Source organism: Manacus vitellinus, unplaced genomic scaffold (genome assembly GCF_001715985.3).
Source record: "Manacus vitellinus isolate BGI_N305 unplaced genomic scaffold, ASM171598v3 scaffold_0_pilon, whole genome shotgun sequence".
Taxonomy (NCBI): Eukaryota; Metazoa; Chordata; class Aves; order Passeriformes; family Pipridae; genus Manacus; species Manacus vitellinus.
Genome location: NW_021938789.1, coordinates 2,316,905 through 2,342,477, shown reverse-complemented (window position 1 = coordinate 2,342,477; position 25,573 = coordinate 2,316,905). Strand labels below are relative to the sequence as shown.

Here is a 25,573-nt window from a genome sequence, read left to right as displayed (position 1 = left end):
TATAAAGTTTCACCTTCTGTTTCATTCACAGGGGTGGTTTTACCTGTTGTTGGGCATTTCTTGCATTATCATAAAGTTGTAGTGCTTGGACTCCAAGCATTCCAAAGAAATGTTTGCCTCTGTGTTTTACCTGACATTAAGGAAAAAAAAAATCAAGTAATTTTTTCCAAATAATAGGTTTTGTAAGATTTATTTTTACTAAAACACAAAATTCCTAGGGTATTGGGCCTAGACTGCAAGACAATATCCCTTTAAATCCTGACTTGCACAGCTCTGCAGGATCAAGTCACTTCTATTTTGCTGGGATGAAACACAGGAAAAAACAGTATAGAAAAAAATCCCTAACAAAGTAGGATTTCCCCTCTCTGGTATGGGGTGTGCCTTTCCACCCACTACACTTCTCGGTGGAAGGATATTTAAGAACATGATTCTTTGATAATCATTTTCTGAGAGCACAAACAAATTGTTGTGTGTGTGGTTATAGCGAGATACACACCTGGACCATGACTGGCATTCAAGCACTTGCTCAAAAACACACAAGGCAAGCAAATCTTATTGGGACCACAGACCAAGCCATTTCTTACTCAAAAGGACTTGAGAGCTAACAACTTCTTTCAAGGATATACTATTTTAAACATCTGTTGGTTGACAAATACTATCTCAAAAAAACTATGTTTACGCCTACCTGGTTTGATTTTTAACCTACCTCCAACCTGCAAGTATTTTGGAGGGAACATTTTACATTCGTAACAATTCAAGTGTAACTGTAATGCTGAGTAATAAGTTTGGTTTGTCCTGAAGTTTACTGAACTATGCAGTTCGTTATCAGTGCAGAAGCAGCAGAAGACTGCTGTGGTTGGCTCAGTGGAATTATAAAAACAAAACAAAAAATCCCCCCCCCCATGTAACCTTTACAGAATATATGTAAAACTGTGTCCTTCCCTGGTCATATTCACAACTTATCTACAAGATAGTGTTAGCAGTAGAAACTGCAGTCCATGACTATTTGCATTCAGCTCTCATCCATCTGTTCCTCTTTCTCCTCGGCTTCAACTTGTTCAGTTTTCTGCGGGGTTTCTCAGTCTTCCGAGTTTCAACAGAATCCACCCCGAGAACATGTTCAGAGCAGCATAACTGTCCATTCAACATAGAATTTAGTACTGTCCTGTCTTGGTGCTCCTTGCAGAAGGAATTTGGGCAGAAGTGGCAGAAAGAAACAGAAGGTTTGCCACAAACATCACAGTGGTGCCAAGGACACTCCCACTTCCCTGCAGTCAAAAAACAAAGAGCCCATTAGTGAGTGGGGAGTAAAACATGGCATAGTCTCTGAAAGAAGTTTTGTGTTTTAGCAGCTGAACAACACACAACTTTCCTGACAAAGCAAATGAGACAGCAACTACGGGGGCTAATCTCAACACAAAATGCTACATCCTACTTCTAAAGCTCAGTTGACAGCTGTAAGGAGCACACTTGACATACTCTCAATTTAAATACAGCAGACAGCTCCAGTTAGAAGAAAGTATTCAGGCTTTACACAATATTTTACAGAACTTGCAGGCTGGTAGAGCACCCAAACATCTGCTCAACTGCTGCCTATTACAGCACTCACCTGTCTGTTGCCAGTTTTGCTCAGGGATGGCTGGTGTGCTTCACCTACGGCTGCTCTTTTGGCCCAGCATGCTTTACCCAATCCTTGTTTTACTTGTTTCTGGGATAACAGGCTTTCCCTGCTTCCCTTCTTCATATCCCACCTGACATGGCTGTTTGGAACCAGGTAACTCCTGTGATATCTAAAAATGCAAACTGACTGCTGCTCCTAATTTTCCTACTCGCCTCCTTCAGAAGCTGCTGTTATTCCTCTGGCTTGAGTTCAAAGGGCTTCATGGATTTCTCAGATATAAAACAACTTTCCTGTGACAGTGATGTACTCAACTACCAGGTGATGTGCTCAACTGCCTACATTTGTAAAGCAAACAGCCCATTTTAGCAGAGAGGCAGGAGGAGGCCATCATTTTGCCTTTGCATCCAAGAGAAGCTGCTCCTATGTGATGCAGGAGCAAAGTTCTCTCCACACAAACCCAGTGTTTCCAAGATGACCCTCCTGACAAGGTTTGAATGCAATAAATGAGGTACCTGCACAAGTTATTTATACAAGTGTAAGAGGTGGGCTGACTCACCAAAAGGACGTTTCACCAAACCAAGACAGGAGAGATGATAAGCTTTAGTACAAGATTTCCTGTCACACAGTACCAGCTGGCCTCCATCCCCACAACGGAAACAATCATCTTCAGATTCCTTCTTCCCTTCATTTTTCATTCTGCGTCTCCGTGTTCTTTTTTTGGTCTTTTTGCCTTTTTCTTCTGAGGCATTAGTGGAAGAATTCTAAAAGATGCAAATCTGTTAATGCCAGTTTTGCAAAGCAAAAATATAACACACCTTAGACAAGCTGTTGGCACACCTGACAGGCTCTGCACACAGCCAAAAACTTGACTTGGGGTAGACCTGTCCAGTGCCTCACCATACTGATCTGTGTTGGCAAAACCCCCTCACTGACCCTTGTGAAAAGTCATCCTAAAACCAGATCTTGTCCCTACAGTACCTTCCCTACTGGAAACCCCCTTCACTTTCTTGTCACTGACAAAAGGTCTTCCAATTTCCAGTCTGATCTACTTGTGGCTAATTTACCCCCATTTTGTACTTGCACCACCAATCACTTCAATACCCATTTTTCTCTTCCAGTTGTGAATATTACTGCTGGAATTACCAAAACCTGCCTCTATTTCTCTTTGAGGAACAGACAGCAGAACTTCAGGAACTGTAGCTGTGCCTGTAATGATAGAAAGAATTTTCCAAACCTTATCTCTATTTCAATCTGACATTCTGCTGCTTGCACTTCACCAATTATGTAAAATTCTGGATGTTTTTTCAACATCCCTACCATCATTCCCCTCCCTCTTACCCCAGTAATCATTACCTACTTTCTTTAAAATAGTCCATTCTATCTACCAATGCAGACAGCTCTGCAAAACTGAACTGTAATATTTCATTTTTTCATGGTTGTCCGTGTAAATGGATCACAAGCTTATGTGAAACTTCCCCTAAGCCTATCTCTAAACAAAAAAAACAACTGTGTAAACTCTGGAGATTTTCAGTCCACCCTCTGAAGTGGCTGGTACTGAGCAGTGTGAAGGGCTACAGGAAGGTGCAGCTTTTGAACATCCACAGGTGGTACTTGTGCCTTCCTTTGCACTCCTATTCCAGTCCTTCAGGAAGCCCCATCAATTGCTGGATTACAGGTTTTAAACTAACCTGGCAGGAATCATACAGATAATTTCTTGACATAATTTGATATAATTTTTTCCTCATTCAAAACTCACATTTTTTATTCTTCAGTTCAACTGATTTTTCTTTAATGAATCTTAAAGTAATAATATTTTAAGGTTTAGATGGGAGAAATATAAACTGCAATGTCAGAATAATCTCACTGACTATAGTTAGGTGCATTCTTAGTCAGTTCAAAGCTCCTACAACTCTTCCCCTCCTCATGTTTCAAATGGGAGTGGGGAGGTTATTCCTTCTGAAATCTCCTTTTTTTTAAATATGCTTTTGATTTCAGAAACTACTGTCAGTAGCTAGCAGTATTTCTTATTCAGGACCCAAAGTAATTAATTTCTCATAGGAGAAAGTGGTAGAAAATATTTTGGGCTGTTCCCAAAACCAGTTATCACCTACTGTACTGTTACAGCATGAAGTGTATTCTTCAGCATCAAGGTTATGCTTGGCAAAACTATGTTTCCATCTTCCCAGGGAAACAACAAGCTTTGAACTCAGAGGACAGAAAGCATCTGTTCATGCATCATCACCCCTTATCACAACATAAAACTGGTCCACTCACTCATACCCCAAAAGAAAAACCCAGGGTAGTAGACAAGACTGTCAGAATCTCTTGATGTATTACTTGCCTTTGGTCTGTCCCCAAGAAATCCACTGCAGTTTGGGGCACCGCATTTGCAGACTGTTTTTTCATTGCCCAGACAGTCAAGGTTGTAATTAAAAGTCAGCTCCGTCCCTGAGTGAGAAAAGACAAACCCTTTCATTGTGAAGGACAAGGTAACAAATTCTATCAAAATTATTACAAACAAATGCAGCTTTCCTTATCTGTCTGCTGGTTTGGGACTTGATGTATTGTCAGGGGATTTTCCTCCCCTTTACTGCTCATAAGCACCGACAATGATTAACGAGATGCCCACACAGCACGATGGGCAATTACATTTTAAAATAAATTGGTTTTACTTCACAAATCAGTGCGTGTGTTTGGTTTACACACTTGTTATATAGATTATCTATCTATCTATCTATCTATCTATCTATCCATCCATCCATCCTTCCAGCTAGATATAGTTATAGATAGATATATGTGTGTGTGAGCATGTGTGTACACAAACCAGAACATACCTACTTTTAAGCAGTCTCCTACATCCACGCCTTAAGTTTATTATCTTCATGTGAAAAGATGCAAAATACTGTTTGAGATCTCCAAAACAAAAGCTAGGCTCTACAACACAAAGTGAGTGTAAGGATACTAACTTACTAAGGTCACTTGCCCTTTCTAGAAGGAAGCAATAAAAAGCAACCATGGGACTCACTATTAAGAAACACTGAAGTAAAAGGCAGGTTACGAAGCAGCTCTCTGACTGCTGAGTTGTCTATAAAAATATTTGCACTGAATCAGTGCAAAACCACGACTGTCCCACCCATAAGTGCAGAATAGGTTTAACTTAAGGAATGAAACCAAACCCAAGAGAAGCTGACATACCTGCAGGAATATCACACACAGCAAACAGCCCGACACGAGTGTCTCCATTCACTGTCCACTTTAGAGTCTCACAATTTGGTTGGCAGCTGTGATTCATAAACCGAGAGTAGTTTCCTTTGGGGCCAGCGTCAATAATACGGTCCTGGAGGAGATCAGACCAGCAACAGAATGAATGTTTTTTCTCTCCCCCTCACAAAAAAAATAAACCCGTACATGATTTCAGTAGCTGCATTCAGAACAAACAGGGTGTTGCTACCCAGAGCACAAAAGACGATCGATGGTACATGTTGTATTGAAAACTGTAGTGTCCCATGTGGCCTGGAATGTGACACTCCCAAAGCAATACTTGTGCTCTAGCTCACGTTTTCCCAGCACCCATCGCAGCCACATGGCAGGATAAGTGTTCTCGTGAGCACTGTGGTGGTGAAGGAACCCCCTCCCTCAGGAAGCCTCAAAACTCAAACTGAGTCCATTTATCTTTTACTTTGCGTTCACAAAGCTGTGAGGCACTTACAAATACTATGCTTTATGGCATTTACCAAGTCACTGCATGATTACTTGCTGAGATTATCAGTCTCGCACCAGCTTTTTTTTCCCCAAATCAGCCTAGTTAAAACAAAAACAAGCTCTTGGTAAACTAAAAAAATCCCATCCCTACACACAATTGCTTTTTAATTTCTATCTCCACTGAACATACCAGACATTAACAAAATAAAATCTTGAAATAGGCAGAACTGTGTTTCTCTGCAGAGCTGCTTAAGAGGGATTTGCTAATTAATGAAATATTATTATAGTTTCCCTCTAACTCATTTTTATAATGCACATGCACGACTGCCATGCCTATGTGCACACACACCCAGCCACTCCAACTGCACAGGCAGCTCGACCCACAATTAGTATTTATTAATTACAGCAAGAGTCAAATACATTCTCAGTTCAGATATGTAACACACTGATGTGTGTCAATTTAGTAGAGGGGTGAGAAACTTTTAAGTGTTCAGAGAAATGTGGTCTCATCATTCCTTGGTGATAATTCCAGTAACAGGAACTCCTCAGTCACAGGTTTAATGAAAACAGTAGATGTGGAAATACAGAGCAGGACAGTCTTGGGCAAAAGAATAGTGGTTGGGACTGAAAGAAATGCAGTACTGGCAGCCAGCTCTTGTTTTTCTCCTAAGTACCTTTTTTTTGGGGGGGACTGAAGCAATATAATATATGTAAACAATACCTCCTACTGTCCAGGTTCTCTGCTTTCTTCTCCTCAGAAAGAAAATACTCAGAAGTGGGCACAGAACCACAGGTGCTGCATTAATTCGGTGTGTTAATTAATCTGCTGCAACAATTTGCTGCAGAATCAATTTGTGGAGTACTGGCTGGCTACTAATGCAGAGAGTGCTTTCAGAAAGAGAGTTTCTACAAAAGCACATATCTAGTTTTGTTATAAACTAAGAAGTGGACAGAAAGATCCAAAAAATATTAAATACCCAATATAGACACAGCCTCACAATTCTATTTCACATTCTCTCAAGTGAGAATTTTATGTTCTGTTGTTGAAATTTTACTAAAAGGACTGCTAACAGTAATTCTTTCAACTGTATCACTACTATTCCCCAACACTTCATTTTGAGACTAGGCAGGTAAATACTTTGCTGCATCTGATTTCAAGCAACAAAGCAAAACTTATAGACCTTAATATTTACTTTATTACATAACAAAGAACTAATGAGATGCATTATATACATATAGAATGCAGAGAACAGGCACAGAAGATACAATGCTATGAATACAGGAAACTGTGGAACATCAAAGGCAGCAGAGAGCCCTACCAATGTGATCAACAGGAGGAAAAGGGATCAAAATAATAACTAAATAATGGCAAAAAAGTGTCAAATACTCTACCTTATCAATAGTAAGCATGTAGAAGTGGGTAATGTCATTTTCATGTGCATATTTGATTCTTGCCATACATTCCTCTTCATCAATCAGCTCTCCCACATACTCGTTCACAAACTCTCCCTGGAAGATACCAAGTATCACTAGTAAAGTATATACCAAACCCACAGAGAGCATCCCAAGTCACCGATTCTCCGCTGGGGCAAGAACAATTCATACCTTTTTGATGTCCCTCTTGGCGACCAGACCCCACCCTTTCCCGTCGGTCTTGATGATCTTGGTCTCGGGGTACTGGCGCTTTGTAAAGCACTGGTTTTGGCACCTCTCTCCCGCTGGACAGACCTGGGGGTGGCACTCGTACATCAGCATCCGGTTGAGGCACTCGGAATCAAAGCCACAAGGGTTTTCATCTGTGGGTTTGCAGTTGCACTTGGGAATCTCAGATATGTCAGCAGTGTATATCTGCACTTTACCGCAAGGTTTATTCACCTGGAAAAAATACATTAAAATAGTTCATGTATCACTTCAGAACATTTGAATTTGTTGTAAGAGTTATTAAAGTGGTTACTAATTTGTTTTTGCCACACTAGGTGTTCCAATGGAAGCAAAATTTCACCATAGCAGGACTGTAAAAGCACAATTACCAGCACAGCATCACAACCTGTCCCCAGCTCACAGCTCAGCTTTTCCTCTCCAGTGCTGCCTGAGACCTTTGAGTATCCAGTGTAATTTCCTCAAACTTTACCTTAATATGCTTGTATGGTGGAGGTTTGCGTTCACTCTCCTGGGTTTCTTTGGCTTCTCGCTGTAGCTTTATTTCTCGAAATCGAGCTTCAGCTTCTTGCAAAGCTGAAAAAGATTGTCACATCAACACAAATGCCAGAAAGGGGATTACGCTCCCCGGGTTGACTTGCTCATTCTCACGTGTGTTAAACAAATAACTGTCTGCTTCCTAGTCCCATCACTCAATTTTCTTACAAACAACGCTTCTGAGATGTTAATGCTCCCAACAGATGTACAAATTTTACTCTTTCAGTCTCCCAGTTACACTTTTTCCTTTCCAGAAAGCAAAAATCATCGGAAATGATTCCAATTAGACCCTAGTCTTTTAAAAGCCATGAAAATAATGTTTTCATTCAAAGATAGTAATAGTGGCTGCTGCCCAGGACACCACAACAGTTTCCTTAATTCAATATTGTAAAACAACTGTACGAAAGCAGACCCCCAAGGCTATGTGAGAAGAAAGCAAAGTATGCATATCCCTAGATTATTTTTGTTTACTTTTAGCTATGTACCATTTTTGAAGACTTTTCCAATTCCTTTGATCCCTTGGTATCTACTCCCTCTGTCTCCCTCCATGTAAGGGAACACCCGTGCTTGGTGCGTCCAATAGTAATCCTTAGAACCAAAGAAAAACACAGGAAATTCTCCGATTTCATGCTTCATTTTCTGGATATTTGGGGGAACGTTTTTCGGATGGCAAACTTCTGCAGGCCACCATCTAGCACAGAAGTACAAATAAAAAAATACAGCATTTTAGTCAAGCTCTTTCTGCATGAGACAGTTTAGTAAAATCACTCTAAAGAGCAATAACTGCATATTATTTCCAGGATCCAAGAGGATTTAAAATCCTTTCCTCCCTTCACTCACTAGGCTGTGAGAGAAGACTAGGAAAGGAAAGCCTGACACTCAGATCTGTGGGACTTTGGCCTTCCTGAAAGTCAAGGAAACACATCAGGTTCCTCCTGTCTGGGTGGCAAAACCATCATCTTTACAAGGCCTGTAATCTCTGTAATTGTCAAAGATCAAGAGAAGGTTGATAATAGCTATTAATGTTTCTAGGACAACTCCCACCCACCTCTATCTCACTCAAATCTCAATGAACTGTGAAACACTGACAACCTGAGTGACTGATCTCCCAGCCTGGGAGGTAGTAATTTAGCCAATTACAAGTTATAACAATTTATTTGAAGAGATCTCTGAAACAAAAGGGGTTGAAAGCTCATACACTGGAATCAGATATCATAAGGCTCAAGGAGTCCTGTATGGGTAATGCCCTAGCTGAGAGCAACAGCAAAGCTGCAAGTCTTTGAACTTGAAGCTTGCAAGGTCTCCAGCTCAGAGAGGAGTGAGGAATCAGTGTGCAGCAAGGTTGGTCTGCAGGAGAAACCGACTGTATGATCCTTACTTAAACATGCCAGTACTGTAAAACAACATAAAATTCCTTCATCAGACCTGTAATTTCCCAGTTTAACCCAAATAATATCCTGGAAATGGAGCTTCTTGCCCGCCCTGCAGTCGTTGCAGTACCAGCTCCCATCTGGCATTTCAATGTTTAAGCAGTCGGGATGAAAGGCTGCTGGACACGACTCGCAGCACAACAAGCTTCCACCTTCACAGAGAGAAAAAAAAAAGGAAAACAAAAAGTTTGAAAGACATCAAGACCAAAATAAAAGTCTGCATAAAACCAGTGTGATGAACATGTGGGTAGGTTCACTCATAAAATAAATGGTTAAAACGTAACAAATACATCTCTCTTAGTTGTGTACAAATGCCAAAAAGTCCTGATTTGAATGCCTGGCAGACTGGGGTTAGTAACACATGCAAAATAACAAGCAAGCTGGTGATAAAAAAGCCAGAATAATGCACCACATATTATAATTACTTTGCTTTACTTTAATGACTACAATATGTTTAACACAGTTTAATATATATTAACATTTCAATGTGAGAAAAATTTTAACCACAACAGACTTCTCTTATATTTGGTTTTTTTTTTTTCCCCTGGGGGAAAGAGAATGAGGTTGTTAGTTTGTTCCACGAATTATCAAGTGGAAAGTTAGCTGGAGCTTAAAAGCTGCTATGATGCTTGTTAATTTGTTAACAAATCAGGTAAACTTTCGCTGCTACAAGTTTAATCAGCACTACGCATTCTGTGGTTCTCAATAAAGAACAGATTTATTGTACAACATAAAACAAAACACCCTTAATTAGCAGCACTCCCAGCAACAACTAATACTGATTCAATTTGCTGCCTGATGCTAAACTAAAAGCCACACTTAAAATATTTATGGCGTAATATTACATATTAGCAATAAAGAAACACAAAAAGCTTCGGTACATTGAACACAGGGGAAAGAACAGAGAAATACTCATTATGTGTGTCTCACACAGAATTAAACCAAGCTTCTAGTTGCTGGATAAATTCCAAGTAAAACTATTCTTTAATCAATCATTTCCGCAAAAAAAAAAAACGATACTTGAAAACCTGAAGCAGCACAAGCCAGCCTGACATTATACCAAAACCTCACAAAACCCCACTTAATATGCCACACTTCTAATAATTTTGTACAAACAGATCAATAAAATAAGATTTAAAACGTTTTGAGGCCGCATTTACGACACGGAGTTCTGCGTGAGTTTTACCTTTGGAACACACAAAGCACCAGCTGACATTGACATGGGCATGGTGGCTTTTCCCCTTCATGGCAGTGAAATGGTTGGTGCAGACAATGCTGTTGGAGGCGATGACGGCGCATCCCGCGGCAATGCAAACGTCTCCAGCGTGGTACGCAACGGGACAGCGGACACAGCGCATCATCTTCCCTGGCAAAGCACGACACTGACACGTTACTTTCCAACAGAACTGGCTGTTTGAGCTAAAAACGCCCGAGGCAGCCAATGCACACACACATACACGCTCGTTATGTTCCCAAAGCCCACATATTTGCGTTTAGCGACAATGCCGAATTGATAAAGGTTTTTTAAAGCACTATAATGTTTAAACGTGAAGATTTCTAACTATGGACATCATTAACTATGACAAGCTTTCTTCAGTCATGTAATTTTGTCTACAGTTGTTGCCCAAAGCTAAAAGCCTGCACGGAATCAAATGTCTCCATGTTCATCGAGCCTTGCTGCAGTGTTCTTACATTCTCAGGTCCTGCCCTCACTGCCTGGCCTCTTTCCCATCATCAATGCATTCTAGATTTCATTCTCTCTTGAGAACAAAACATGGTTAACTATGGATAACTGAAAGCTAGTTTAAAAAAAAAAAAGAGCACGAACAAAGTAAATACTAATGCTGACTAAAAATTATTCTATTATTATTTTTTAAAAAATTCTGAGTCAATCAATAGTCCATTTACACCTAAAAAAATTGCAGCTAGCAGCTCTTAAATGGACAGATTCCTTACCTTAACATACCACAAACAGAATTAATTCATCAGTTATAAAAATGTAAAATTAAACTACCTTTTGAAATTCGTGGATGTGAGGGGTTACTGACATGACAACTGAGGCAGCTGTGGAGAGGACATCGAAACCCCCTGTTCTCAAACACAGTAAGATGAAATTTTTTCACACAAGCTTCATGGTAGAATTTTCCACAGTGAGATACGACACAGCGTTTCACATCTGCCTTTCTCTCCTTACACACAAAACAGGTGTGCACACCTAATGGCAAAATAATAAACAGAATGTAACTAATTTTTCATGCAAACACGTGAATTTAAAATGCTTCTCTTGTGCTTTTATGTTATGCACGAGGGAGTTGCTTCTGTTTTGTGCAGTTAAAGTGTACGCAACATCCAAAGCCTCACCCATCTGCTTTTACGTTCTTATTTATGAGCCTCAGTACACCAGGACAACTGTGAATTTTTATTTTTTAATTTTTTTTTTTTAAACCAGTGAAACAGAATGATGGGTTGTCTCTGATCCTGTGAAATCTGAGGCAGCACCACAAGACAAAGACAAGCATCCTCCAATCTTGTCTCTGGATCACTTGGAACAGCTTTATTTTGAAGCAGCCTTGTTCCAACAAGATTTTACTGCATGTACTGAAATGGGCTTATGAGCAAGAACGCAAATCATTTCCATAAAGTTTCGAGATTAAGAACTTCCAAGCAGTTACTACAGGATTAAAAGCAAATGAAATTAATAGCAATTAAGGTCATCTTTTAATGGGAAAAGCAAAAGACTGATATAGACACACAAAGGACTAAACAAGGACTTAAAACGTTTCACGTGCTGCTCTTTTTTCTAGCATTTCTTAAGTCTTTGTGACAGACTTTAAATCTCATCTGTAATCGTACTCAGAGAACAAATAATTTGCAGTTATTAAGGCAATGGAATTCAGACTAAAATAAGCCAACTTGCAAGAGAGTTCTCACCAAAACCAGCGTGAACTTTCTAAAAGATGGCACACTTAGTGGTACTCTGTGAACTCCCACCCTGTCAGGTCCCAAAGGATAAGTAAGGGTTCTCCAAAGATACATACTCTGTCCAGGAGGATGTCCTAGAACAATGTATCGGAAAACTACAACTTTTTTTTTTAAATTAATAGAAAGGGACAAACTTGCCTGATGTACATTCACTACAAATGAATTTTCCTGCTGGTCTTCCAGAGAGCCCAAGGCAGCTTACATGAAAAGCTCGATAGCAAAGTCCTTCACACAGTAGGAGATCACCTGTTTTTTCACACAGCTTTTACAACACAAAGGCATTGAATGTTAAAGAAAAGTTCATATGTGGAAAAAACTGATTTCTTTATTCCATTTCATATACTGCTCCTCAAAATCTCTTTTCCCATTGTTGAAATCAAATTTAACAAGTGAAAGACAATTTTACAACCATCACCACATGCCCTGGCTTCAAGTCAAAACAGGTAAAAGAATCATTAAACCACTAGAAATATCACCTTCCAGAACCATAGCTCAATACAAAATACAACTTGACAGAAAAAAGGAATAGGGAAAAAAAAAGCCTTAAGAAATATTCCCTGAGCACACTGATGCATCTGAGCAGGGTTATAAAGCATCCTTATTTTCCTTTTCCTTGGCAAAAGGAAATTAATCTAGTTGGCACAACGATACTTCTATGTCTGAGTGGTTAGCAATGACACATGCACAACTAAAAATGAACTGAACAACAGTGCTGTCAGAATTTAGGGATTACCCAGCATTTAAAGATAGATATAACCTCATCATCACTATGTACAAGAAATGGAAATGTAACTGCTTGCCCAGTCTCATGGAAACAAATCTGATCTGCCTACTTGGACTGTGTTACCATTTCATAATCTAAGAACTCTTCCAGAGTAGTCTGAAAAAGCTTTTTGCTTTCAGCTGCCACCTGCATGCTGTGATCAGTGCATCACTGCCACCTCTGCTGCACACAAAGCACAAACCCCACCAGGTTTGAATTCCTCCTCTTTACTAAGAGAGGAGCAAGCAGCTCTTCTGAATCATCACTGGTCACCTGGCAACACTCATTTGCTTATTCTGAGGTACAAATCATGCTTATCTTACAGATCTGGAAGCTCAAGCAGAGAGGCTAAGTCACTTACTGGAGGTGAAGAAAAAAAATAATTAGGTACTAAGAACTCCATTTACTGGCATGGCAACCTCATCACTAACAGACATCTCAGACACACATTATAATCCTGCTTCTGGCCTCACATGGTTATTTCAATATTTAAAAACACCTTTCCGTCTTGCTGCCCCAGCTAACGTCTCTCACCTGACACACATATTCTTTTTTTGTTCCTGCTCCTCGCTCAGATTTTTTGGATGATATAGACACTTCAGTCTGAGTTTCATCAGCACTTTCATAGGGAGACTCTGACCGCTCATCTCCTTGGCCATCGGAGATCTGAAGATTAAACACAGGTGTTAGAGAAAGCAGCCATGAATGGTCATTTCTGCACAGAATATCAACTGATGGAAGCAAACAGACTGCAATTCAGACTAGGAGATTCAGGCACACTCTTTCGGTTTTGTTTCCCCCACCTTCAAGAAAAACTTCATTAAAAACCAGAATATGCACTTGTGGAAGTCTCAGCAAAAGGACTATGTAACAACCACCCTCACCAGCAACTCAACAGCAGCCAAAACAGAACACCAGAACTTTGTTATATGGCATTTTATTTATACTCAGTTCTGTAATACAGTTAGCAATAAGTGCCTAGCCAGTAACATAAGGATATCTTCAAATCCCTCGACTGAAGTTTGAGTATGTGGTTTATGAGAGAGTAACAGTCAGTTTTAAAAAAGAAACTTGGTAAACTTCAAGCAGTGTATGAAAGTCTCTGACTCAAATATTCTCTGAAGAAGTGGGAATAGTATATAGAAGAGAGGAAGAAAGAAACAAGCAGCTCTCGATATGTTTAAGGAATGTTACAGTCCACAATGAATTCAAAATACTACGAAAGATAGGATCAATCTTATATAACAGATCTAGATGTATAAAATATGGAGGATTTTTAAAAGTAGTCATAATTTACTTTAAAAATTTTACTTGATAAAAAAAACAACCCAAGTAACATATTTAAAGAAAAATACAGGGCAGTTTTCAGTTCAATAGAATTTAAGGAGGGAATGGACAACCAAGTGATTCATCTCATCTCACATTACACCAGAAGATGCAGAATTTCTTGCTGTTGCCCCCAGATGGTACTCAGCAAGTTGTGCCTCACCAAGTATATTCTCCAGGAGAGCATCACAACTTAGAATTGCAAAAGAAATCTGTCACTTCTCTTTGAGCTTGTTCTAATGGTTATTCACACATACCATCAAAAGCACTGCCTCCTGTCCTTTTGGGTTGTCTAACTGCAACTCTCAGTTGATGATGCCTTCTCCAGGTATTTCAGCTATATTAAAAGTCCTTTGGAAGCAGACATTTTCCTCCTGTGGAAGCATGCTGCCATCAAACTGGTTTCAATCCTTTTTGGTCCACCCTCTAATTTTCTCCCTAGGGGACACTTTACAGCATCTAGAGGATTTTAGTGTTTTTTTCCTAAACCTTATCTGTACTTCAAAAGGGTTGTTGAAAAATCAGGCATGACAACTGGAGACAATAGCCCATTATAAGTCTTCTAAGTCCAGTATCCAAAACAAGCCACCATGCTACTACTCTTCTCCACTCCTGTTCTGCTATGCAAGGATCTCCCTAAGTCTTTTCAACACAGCACTGAAAGTCACTCTAAACAGCTGTGCTACGCAAGAGATCATTTTGCCAATGGCCATTTGTCAGGACAGAGACACCCCACTTTATATGAAGAATTTGCTTTCTCTTTTCAGACACAGAATCTCATCTTTAACCACAGTAAATTAAAAAATGACCCAGCTACATGCAGGAGACAGCTACATGCAACCTGCCTATCAGACAATCCATGTAACGTGCAAATTTATTAGAAGTGATTTATTTTGACATCAGAGAGAAAAATATAAGACCGAACCAGGCCTAGAATTACTCTTTATAAAAGCCCTTTAGAAACACTGCTTTTGAGTGATTACTTCTCACTGCTGCTGCCAGTTAACATTCAACATTTGCTTGCCTTGAGCATGTCTAAAAATATTTTAAAAATTGAATCAGACTGACAGTTGTTGGTTGGTGGGGTTTTTTTCCCCCCACATTACTTGCAAGAGTGTTAATTCATTTCCTCCATGCAAATAAATACTACCAAAGTGTCTTGTACCTACACATCACCTATGAATATTTCTACAATTGGAGTGATTTGGAGATTCTGCTTGGTCGTTTTGCAAAAAACTGCACGTAAAAAATCACTGCTTTGTTCAGTCACCTGGAAATCTCTGTCCCCTGGAAGGAGCTGTGAAATAGTAAACTGCAAATGCAACCCAAGTGCAAGGCCAGGAGCAGCCAGTTCTTGCTGGGAAGGGGCAGATAAAGGATGGCAGTGTGGGAGTGCAGCAAAAACACAAACCCAGTTTCCCTTATGGTTTAAGCATACTTACACACATGCTCATTTTTGTTTAAACTATGCCCACAGAAGCATTAATTAGTGTAAGCAGTGCACTGCTCCAACGTTTTTAGTACCTCATTATGTTCCCTGTTTGAACTAGCCAGAATTAGTCATGGTTAGAAAAGAATAATAAAAAAAAATAAGCTGGAAGGTCTTAGATCTGTATTTCTTTTCTACTTCAAAAGAAAAGAGAACAAAACAAGCAGTCTTATGTTAACTTGATGCTATGGTTGTTCCCCATCTTTTACCCCCACCACAAAACACCTTAACCCTGATAAAATCCATTTGTGCAGCACACCTTGAGTTCAGACAGTCTTCCCAGCAGCAAAAGCTACAGAGCCTTGCCCCTGAGGAAGGCACTCATCTTCCCCCAGCTCACTACTTTTGAAGGCAGAGTAGAGACACAGAACACATCCAGTGACAAATATATTCAGCCAAAAGACAATGAGTCAAAGCAATGGTTTCCAAGATATTCTTTGGCTTATACACTCTGCTGAAACAGAGGATGCAGACCTCTATATGGAAAGGAAACCCTACTGACAGATGGCAGTTTTTCAGAACCCCCCTAGATCTTGGTGACAAAATCCCAGCTATTTGTGAACCATAGGCTGACATCAATTTTCCTACAGAACAGAGATTTTACTGCCTCAGAATTAATGTGCCAGCCCTTCACTTAAATTAAATGGTTACTGAGCCAAAAAAAGGAGCAGCCCTGGCAAGAATCAAACTCTACATCACAAATGCAACCACAAAAGCCAAATTCTATCAGCCCATTCAAGATAAAACTTGGCAATTTACACCCACCTATAGATTAATGCCAGATTTCAAGCAAGGATACCAACAAGCAGAGCATGAACAAAATACCTTCAGTTCATCAGCTGTGTGGCTACCAGGCTGAGAGTATCTTTCAAGATCTCTCCTGTATGGCTGTCAGGAGCCTCACACACTTCACAAACAAAATGCTCTATTAACCACCAATTTTGTATTACACAGACAAGCCTGGATACCTGCTCAGGGCTGTCTCAACTCCTAAGAATCACAACATTCACAAGAAGCTCAGTGATACACCTCTATGGCCTGGTGCAGGCTGCTGCTGCTGCAGGACCTGTCTCATCATCCCTGCCACTGTGACCAAAGGTTTAGCCATCACAGCCAACAGCTACAACTCATTCACAACTCACATGCACCTCACCATCATCTCAGAGTTTTCATACTAGGTAATTTCAGGGCCCTAATAAGGGGAAGGCTAGCAGACTCCCTGTTGTAAGAAAGGGAAGCATTTCTATAGGATACTTCAAAGTTTGACCCTTATTAGTATCTTGCAGAAGGTGAAACACCCTCTGCCAGCCATCTCCCCTTGCAAATAACCCCTGTTCCATATAACCACCTTCTAGGAAGGCTCCCTCCATGAAGAGGGAATGAATTCAACACTTCAGCTCCTGAAGTTATCCCAGAACAGGCAATGGAAATATCGGGGAACTGAAATAAGGGTCTGTCCCTTCAGGCCTGAGGAGAAGAGGCCAAGACAACCTTCACCTAATATTTCTCAGAGAGGACTTAGAGAATCTAAGACAGGTACAGCATGAGATGGTTGGGAAAACTGTATTTGTACCCCAAGCAAACTGTAGCAGCAAAACCAGGTTCCGATTCACCAAGGGGACACTGAGTTTCACAGTTAAAATACCTGCACATTGAAACAGTCACTAAGTAAAGATGATTTTACAACAAGATTGCTAGAAAGCAGTTTGTGCTGATGTGACACAGCCACCACTACAATGAGATGCAACACTTTTACGGGTTGTTAACCCAACTCTCCACAGAGGAAGGACTAATACTTCGCATACCAGAGCCCTAATCACAGCCTTCAATACAAATCAGGACAGGTTTTGGGGGGCTTTTTTCTGTACTTGTTAAGTTACAAACGTAAACCTTTTCCTTGTGATCATGGCAGAGCCTGTCTTGTCCTTACTTTCCTAATATAATCTTCCTAGCAAAGAAAATTGCATGTAATTAATGCTTCTGATATTCAGGCCAAGGTTCAAAGTAATCAACATTTAGATTAGGGGGAAAACCTGTTAATTAGCAATTTGTAGCTATTTTATTCTGCTTTGCATTTTGAGTAATTTCTTACTTCTCATAAAGGCAAAGTACTATTTTTAAGAGTGCAAATTTAGGGGGAAAAAGGCACTTCAGATTTTTAGCAACTGTCCAGTTTCTGCCTTGAAATTGTACCCAGATTCTATCATCACCTCCACTTCTTGTTAGCAGTTACTGATGCTGCAACGTGAAAGATGCCCTTCTTCTGCTGCAGTCAGGATCATCACAAGCACCATCAAACTTTGCATTCTGCACATCAGTCAGGCTTTCCTTCCCATTTCCTTCAATTATTGAACGTCAACACTACTTTGTGAGGACTTGCCTGTAGAGGCTTTCACACTTCACTGCCTGAACACTGAGCAAGGGTGGTGTTTCAGAAATCAAATGCAGCTCTTTCTACTGGAAACCGTGCACCTGCATACACAATTGAGAGAAAGGGAAGAAAATGGCCTAAAACCCCAATCATGAGCTTTGCTCTTCATTTGAGCTGGGCCAGAACTTACTTCAAGGATAGAGAGGTTCAGAATATGGTTACTGCTCACAGAACTTCCTGTCAGGTTCCCAAGGCTATCTTTCCTTTCCCAGGTGTCTCAGTCATTATTCACTACTCACACATGTAAGACTCAAAGGGAACATGTAAGGACACATTACTGCATTTTTCCCAGTTCTCCATAGCTTTATTATTGAAAAAATACTTCGTCACTGAGTCAAACCGGGACAAAATTTTGGCATCTCTGTGAATTCTTTGTGTTTAGTATTGTATTTTCATCCTTAAAAAGAGAGCAACTGTAGCAACGGATCATTAAATAATTGGGTTTACTCATCTCAAGATATTTTGGGAACACATTTTATACTACTCCAATTTTTTTTGGCAATAGTGACTCAGACCCACAATGGCACAGGATTCAGCATATCAAGACTTCAAATTCCCAAAGTATTTTTAATCTTCTTTTGAACTGTATGCTAAAATTCCCTTTTCACAATAACCCAAAGAAGCGTTTAAGGGATTCTTTCAGACAAACATCAACCTATTTTTAGAGAGACTATATAACAATGCTTATAAAAGCAATCCTCAGCATTACTTCTTAACAGAATGAACATGCTTTGCATACTGCAATACTTGATGTCTAAAGCCAGATTACATCAGCAACCGCCGCTGAATACTGGGTAATTGTTTAATTGCTAAATATAAGGATGAGATTTACTTTTTTTTTTAACTGTTTCCTGAACTACTTTTCCTTGTTTTGTGTGAAAGGGACGTACAATGTGCATACAGATGCAAAGACTGTTTGTGGAATAACAGAGTTTACATGATTATACTGAGTAAATAAGTGTTTGGTTTTGACAGAGGCTGCTGGGCAGGCTTAGAGGAGGAAATGTGTGCAACTCCATACACTTACAGTAAGAGTTAAGACACTAGAGTATTAAAAGGAATTAAATTGAGTCAGCTATGTGGATTTTCTAAGTTTATATTCTTAATTTTTCCTTTTGACTGAAGCTGTTTAAAACAATTAAGGGGGGATGGGGGTGGGCAGGAAGACGATTTGACAGAAGATTCTGTACACATACTGCGTGTACAAAATCACTTCTCAAATGCTTTTCCTGCCGCAAGACTTCCCTCAGCTGCAACACTGAGCTTCAGTTACCTTCACAGGTCACTGCACCAGCAATTAAAGCACTCAAAGGTGAAAGGAAAAGCACCAACACAGGGAAGCATTTCTCACAGTACATCTAAATATTGAATTCAAGTCTACAACAACTTTTTAAGCATTTTTCACAACCAGGTACCTGATTCCAGACTCAGCCACAGACCTCAGCAGAAATGCGAGCCAATTCTTCATTCCCTCTGGCTTTTCACAAAAAAAAAAAAAGGGGGGAAAAAAAAAGCTGGATGCAGGCTGACGTACACTCAGCTTGCATATTTCTAGAATCACGTGGGTGAACTTTGCAAACAGTATCGTTACTTCCCCATCTGGATGGTTAAAATGTCACTTATTAAAAAAAAAAAAAAAAAAAAGAAGAAAAGAGGTGCTGACATATTCTCAGCTGGCATCCAGTCACACTGATAACACGGTACAGGAAAGGACAGCCTGGAATTTAAAAATGCAAATGATGCTGTGGTTCGAAGAAGCAGGTGAAGTCAAATACCAATGTGGATATTTGCTCCATCAACTCACCCACTTGAAGAAAAAATTTTTTTCTCCATTTACAATTTTCTCCTTCCTTTCAGACAGCTCCAAAATCAGAGTAAATACCAGTGCCAGCAAAATCATTACACTGCAATTCCAAGGAAAAAGAGGTTCAGAAATCTAAGTCTGAAAGTAAGTGGCTGTACTCATCCAATCTGCAGTTTAAGAATTTAAGTTACCATAGTAAAAACACAAAATGTAAATGTTCTGTTTGTCAGGACTGGCCCTCAATCAGCTGGTGACTTGGCTATTAAATGTGCTTTTTGTTTCAGACTTAGAATTAAATATTTTTTTTTAACAGCTGATCTATAAAAGCATTCTTGCTCAGTGTTATCCTGGGGGGTGGGAAGGGGGTGGTGGTGTGTCTTTTTTTCTTCCCTGTAAGTACTTTCTGGCTAAAGGATGTCCTAAAGGACTAGAGCATCAATATTTGTTAAGACAAAAACTACTGCTTCATGGAGCAGAAGCAAGTTTCAAGTACTATTCACTGTGTGTTAGCAATTGCAGAGTTAACAACATTCATACTTCTGTGCTTATCAGCTTCCTTGGGACTTCTCTCCTAGATCCAATTCAGACAAAGTTTCCCTGCCCAGTGTTTAAAGGTTTAAAACAAATTTAGACATTTAGAGTGAAAAGGTTGCTAACATTTAAGCACCTATGGTGCCCACACTGGAATGGGTTCCAACAGTCACTACTTCATCAGCCACACACCTTTTCAGACTCTTCCAGCTACCAAAGTGCGATTCCCCTTAAAAAAATTTCTTCTTCAGAAAATTCATTTAATCAAGTCATTCAGTCTTACAAAAACACTTTTTATATCACTCATATATGCTTGTGTAACAGTCTTCTTTAAGCCTTAAGAGCACAAGCTTTGGTCTTAGTCATACTCAAGACAATGATGCTCTTCTGCCACGTTCTGCTTAAGCAGTTACAAAAACAACTAAAGGGCAAATTTTTCGAGAGCCAAAGAAGGTAAGGTAATCCCTCCTGCTTCCCCTTGTTTTACTTGAGCATCACCTGCTTCATAATCTGGGCTGTAGAACTTCACATGGAAACACACCCCACTACGTACACTTATCTTAAAGCCTGGGATATACAGAATGAAAAGAAACCATGGCAGGAAATTATTTCCTTCTGCTGTTTTGTTTGGTAGGCAAGTCTCCTGCACTGCAGGATCAGCAGGATCCATAAAGAAAGGGCCCACAAAGAGTGACCTGCTACTCTTACAGGTATGTCTTAAGCAACATCCTTTCTTGGGTCACCTGCTATCATATATATTATGATCATATGATATGAACATATCATATTAAAAAATACACTGCATCTTTTCATGGGCAATTTAGAAGCACATTTCCGTGAGTTCTGAATGGTGTTGCCTATTAAGTTCTACTTTCCTTAAAACTCGGGACACTGCTACAATCTCAGACTTCCTGACAGGACTTTGGAGTCAGTGATTTATATACCACAGTCACCCAGGAGGAAGTGGGTTGGGCTGGCCAAGAGCTTTCTCTAAAAAGCTTGGTGTATGCACACTCTGATAAGTGAACTCTTGAATCTTTCCAACAGACAAACCCCATCTGCCTTTTTTTTTTTTCTTATTAACAAAATCTGAGCAGCTAGAGGGTCGAGGTTTCTTTAATCTAAAAACAACTTACGTTAAGTCAATAAGCAGCACACAAACAACAGGTCAGGCTGTATTCAAAAGACTATCGTGCACCCACACAGAGACAGAAAAACTGACAGAGCCAATTGAGTTACAGTTAACATTTCCTTTATTTCAGTATAAGAATTCCTGAACTGAATGAAGAGTGATATTTTGGCCCATACTGCTAGACTAGATAAATTCTTTAAGTATGCGGTGCCACAAGTGTACACAGTACTATAATAGCAAAAAAAAAGACGGCCTGGGACAAGTTTCATTTTATTATTAGCAGGAGTTAGACGTTTCAGATAAGGATATTACGCATTTCTGAATTTGCCTGGAAAGTTAATTAAAACTATGAGAACATTTTAAAACAGTATAAAATTGCCTACAGATACTCATGATACTTTGGTAGGGAATGTGGAATAAAAACCTACATCATGTAAACATTCAGTTAACAGATTCTCTGCACTCTGAAGCCTAAGTAATACACAAAAGGAGAATAATTACATAAGAAACTTCAGTTTTCTACACAGCATGTGCTGCCAAAGAACAAAAGTCAAGCTTAGAACTTTTTTTCATGTCAAAGTAGAGCCATTGTAACAAAACTGTATGGACTGGTGGCCAATGCAGGTCATGTCAAATGTTAGTCTTTAGCAGAGGTTTAGCAAGAAACAAGTCCAACTACTTGCAGCATTCCACAAAAATTGTCCCCCTGACTGCTTACTGATGCTTTCAAACAAGGGAAAAAATAATCTACAGGCATATAGAAACACGGGAAACAACTGTGTGCTAAGTCACAGGATGTAAGGTGGCACTATATATTAAATTATCCTTGAGCACTGTTCTGAAGAGAAAATTACATTTGAAGGAAGCTAGAATGAAATGCTAGAAGCACATTGGTTTCGTTTAAGGTTAACTGCAACTGTGTATGCACCAACTGCAACTGTTTTTTCTTTAGGGCAGTAGTTTACTTAAAATAACATGAATTCCCTCTTCCTTCCTGTTCTCAGGATCTCAAAGACAGTTATTTTTACCTTCAGTAAGACTGCCCAGAACATTTTAGTTGTATACTGTAGGAGAGCTAGACTCCAGGGTTGACAAATGGAGGTGAGGTACTTTTTGAGTTGCAAGCTGTGCATGTCTCACGACTGCCTTATCAAATACCTTACCTTTCAAGAACTGTACGTGTTTTCTCCATTGTGTATACATGCTAATACCCATTGAAAATGCAGATAAAGCAAATCTGTCTCAAATCAGTAATGAGAAAAAAATACCTTGTTTAATACGCAGAAAAAGAGCATTAAGGCTTGCATTACTATAATTTGCATTGTCAGGCCTTGGAAACACGAGAATCTGCAGCTATAACCAGCAACTGAGCTTGTTTTGACACTGGATGTTACAGAAGGAAGAAAGAATTCCCTAAGGTGTGAGGAACTTAGGATAAAAGCAACCCCTTCAAAATCTTTCACAGGCTTCTTTAAGCTGCCATCTGCTGGTCAGCTCATACTTGAGGAAGGTGTGATGAATGACAGGCTGGCTAACTTAGAGAGTATTATATGTGCTTTATTTTGACCTGTCTTAGAAAAAAGTTACAGTTTCTTTGACAAAGTTCATAAGTAGTATCTAGACTCTACATGATACTATGACACTTATCTGCTGTCAAAGTCATCCAATTTAATGAAGCCGGACAACAATCACAAAAATTGATTGAAAAGCTAAAGCAGATATGTTTCATGCAAACACACCAAGTGTGCCAATAATCCAGAAGTAATGGTAATGTAAAGTCTTCTTTATTTATTAAAAAAATACTGGTTACACTCTACTGGCACCTACTACATCATTGGGAGGTGGAGGGCCAAGGTAAAAAAAGAAATTAAAATACACCACCTGTATCTTTTCTCTCAAATATCATGTGCTTCTGGATGGTTACACCAAGTCTTACATAGGCAGTAAAAAACTACTCCAAGCTTTTGCAGACTCTGAAGTGTTGAGTATCCCTCTCACATCTGGCCCTACCAGTTGCTCATTAAGAATTATAAACAAAATCATATTTCACACAAGTACTGGAGGAAGTTACCACTGGTGTCAAGTGCCTAGAAGTAAAATTACTTTTTTCAAAATTAAATGCACATATGAAATTCATTTATTTCTGTACCTTACTTAATACTTCTGTCCATCCATCTTAAAACAACTTCAAAGCCCAATTTTTTGAAGGGAGTGAACGCCTACCTTTAATCTCTGATATGTCAGGTCTATAAATCTCTGCTTGCAGAAGTCCACACCCCCACTCCTGTCTCTCTCCCAAAGTAATTTATCAATTGAAAATTTAGCCTTCCTCATTTTATAGTATTTCAAAGAAACCCCATTTAAAAAATACCCCAAATAACAACAAAAAGCATCCAAAATATTTTTGAAAATGTCAAATAAGATGCATCTTTCAAACAAGAAAGAACTGAGCACACCTTTCCTAGAACGTGGTTGCAAAGGACTGACATATAAGGGGTGTGCAGGTAAAACAACAGATCTTGACAAATAACAGTCATATCCGGGTTCCATTCTGGAACAAGCTGTCCACAAACAGCGTGGGAGGAAAAGAAAGGACAGAAAAAAAAAAAAAGACCAGAATCCTCTTAGTATACACCTTATGGAGGTGTATGTGCTTGTGGAATATGTGGAATTTTTCCTGTATTTGTTAAGAGAGCACCTACACCAACAGTTAGAAGTATTATAGTGAACACAGAAATATAAAAGTTAATCATTAAATCTATTTAATGTTGAGAAGTATTACATCCTATTCAATAAGCTGTGCAAGGCTTTCATCATTACCTGATTGTGTTTATTTTTTAAACCCTTTCCCTCAACACTGGAGAAGGTTTCTCTCTAGATAAATGCTCTCAGGCCACACATATTTAGCCATTTAGACAAGTGCTAAATAATACAAAGGGGAAAAAAGTTTTTAGAGCTACCCATACAATCCAAAATTTCTGTCTTTCCTTGTTTTGTAGAACAGACCAATATAAAGTTCAGAAACACATGCCTGACATTCTTGCTTTATTTAAAGGCAAAATATATCTAATACAGGAAACAAACCAGGCCCAGTCCTTAGACGGTCCAAGTTCAGGTCAGTGTAGCTTTAAACCAATCCAAGGATCTAGCCCACTAATCTACTTCCCCCTGCACCCAGTCCCCCAAAAAATCTCTGTTATTTGACAAGGTGTATTTTCTGTTATGCTGTTTGGGACTTTTTTTGTACTTTAAACCTTTCAAACCCCTGAAAACAATTCATTCACTTTCTAGTTTGTGTATCTGTGTTCTGTGAGCAGCGTATGATGTAAATTTTTCTCACATCTTTTACTGCTTAGCAGTAGTTGAGTAAATTGAAGCTAAGTCTTAAAATTTCTACCTCAGCCTATATAACCATATGCTTTCTCACATATGAACCATTAAGTTACAATACCAAATCCTACAAAAATGAGCCTTTTGTTAAGAAAGACTTCTGGGTAGCTAATTTTGTAATCACAATATCTAAAAACATAATAATCGTTCTACTGAGTACACAATATTTAGAGATGCATATTTAGAGCCAAAAAAAAGACAGTAAAAAAAACCCTTAAACTGATCTGCCTGAATAGATGGTCCCAAACAGAAACAGCTTTGACATATTTTTACTAATGCTCCCATCAGTAAAGCCAAACCAGAAGAAACTAGTAAGCCAAAAGATGGGAGTCTCTTAATTGAGAGAACACAGTATTACTTTACTTGGCTGCTGCTATGGACATTATTTCCTGTGGGACTTCCTTTGCTTGTCTTATTGGGGTACAGGAGGGAGAATTTATTGTTTGTTTTTTTGTTAGTTAAAACGTTTTTCCAGTTACAGTTAAGATATACAGCCATTAACATGCAATCTTTTTTCCCCATAAACTGTTTACTGAAAATTATGTCTAGGTATTTTAACTGCATTCATCACAGTGTCTAAGCACCTCATGCATTTGTTAGGGGATATGAGAGTCTGTAGGAGAGCTGGAAGCCCTACTCCCTTGTTAGCAGGCAAGTATTTTCTCTACAGCTTTTGTAACACAAACTGGGTGAAGCTGTTTGTCTATGGATATTTCACTAAATCCTACCAACTACGTCTCTGAACCCACCTGCAAAACAGCATGCACGCTTCACCC

General features: G+C 39.3%; 1 protein-coding gene across 1 annotated transcript in view; it reads right to left on the bottom strand.

The window, feature by feature from the left end:
• Positions 1 to 461: 461 nt before the first annotated feature.
• NSD2 (nuclear receptor binding SET domain protein 2) overlaps positions 462 to 25,573 on the bottom strand; it is a 58,009-nt gene continuing 32,897 nt past the window's right edge. Inside the window, exons 10-22 of the mRNA XM_018088651.2 lie at positions 13,229 to 13,360; positions 12,070 to 12,193; positions 10,964 to 11,164; positions 10,136 to 10,315; positions 8,945 to 9,101; positions 8,005 to 8,210; positions 7,455 to 7,558; positions 6,929 to 7,198; positions 6,716 to 6,832; positions 4,817 to 4,958; positions 3,963 to 4,069; positions 2,178 to 2,382; positions 462 to 1,268 (exon numbers count right to left, since the gene is read on the bottom strand). Coding sequence (XP_017944140.1) covers positions 1,003 to 1,268; positions 2,178 to 2,382; positions 3,963 to 4,069; positions 4,817 to 4,958; positions 6,716 to 6,832; positions 6,929 to 7,198; positions 7,455 to 7,558; positions 8,005 to 8,210; positions 8,945 to 9,101; positions 10,136 to 10,315; positions 10,964 to 11,164; positions 12,070 to 12,193; positions 13,229 to 13,360 — 2,211 coding nt within the window. The 3' untranslated portion in view covers positions 462 to 1,002. The remainder of the gene's footprint in view (positions 1,269 to 2,177; positions 2,383 to 3,962; positions 4,070 to 4,816; positions 4,959 to 6,715; positions 6,833 to 6,928; positions 7,199 to 7,454; positions 7,559 to 8,004; positions 8,211 to 8,944; positions 9,102 to 10,135; positions 10,316 to 10,963; positions 11,165 to 12,069; positions 12,194 to 13,228; positions 13,361 to 25,573) is intronic.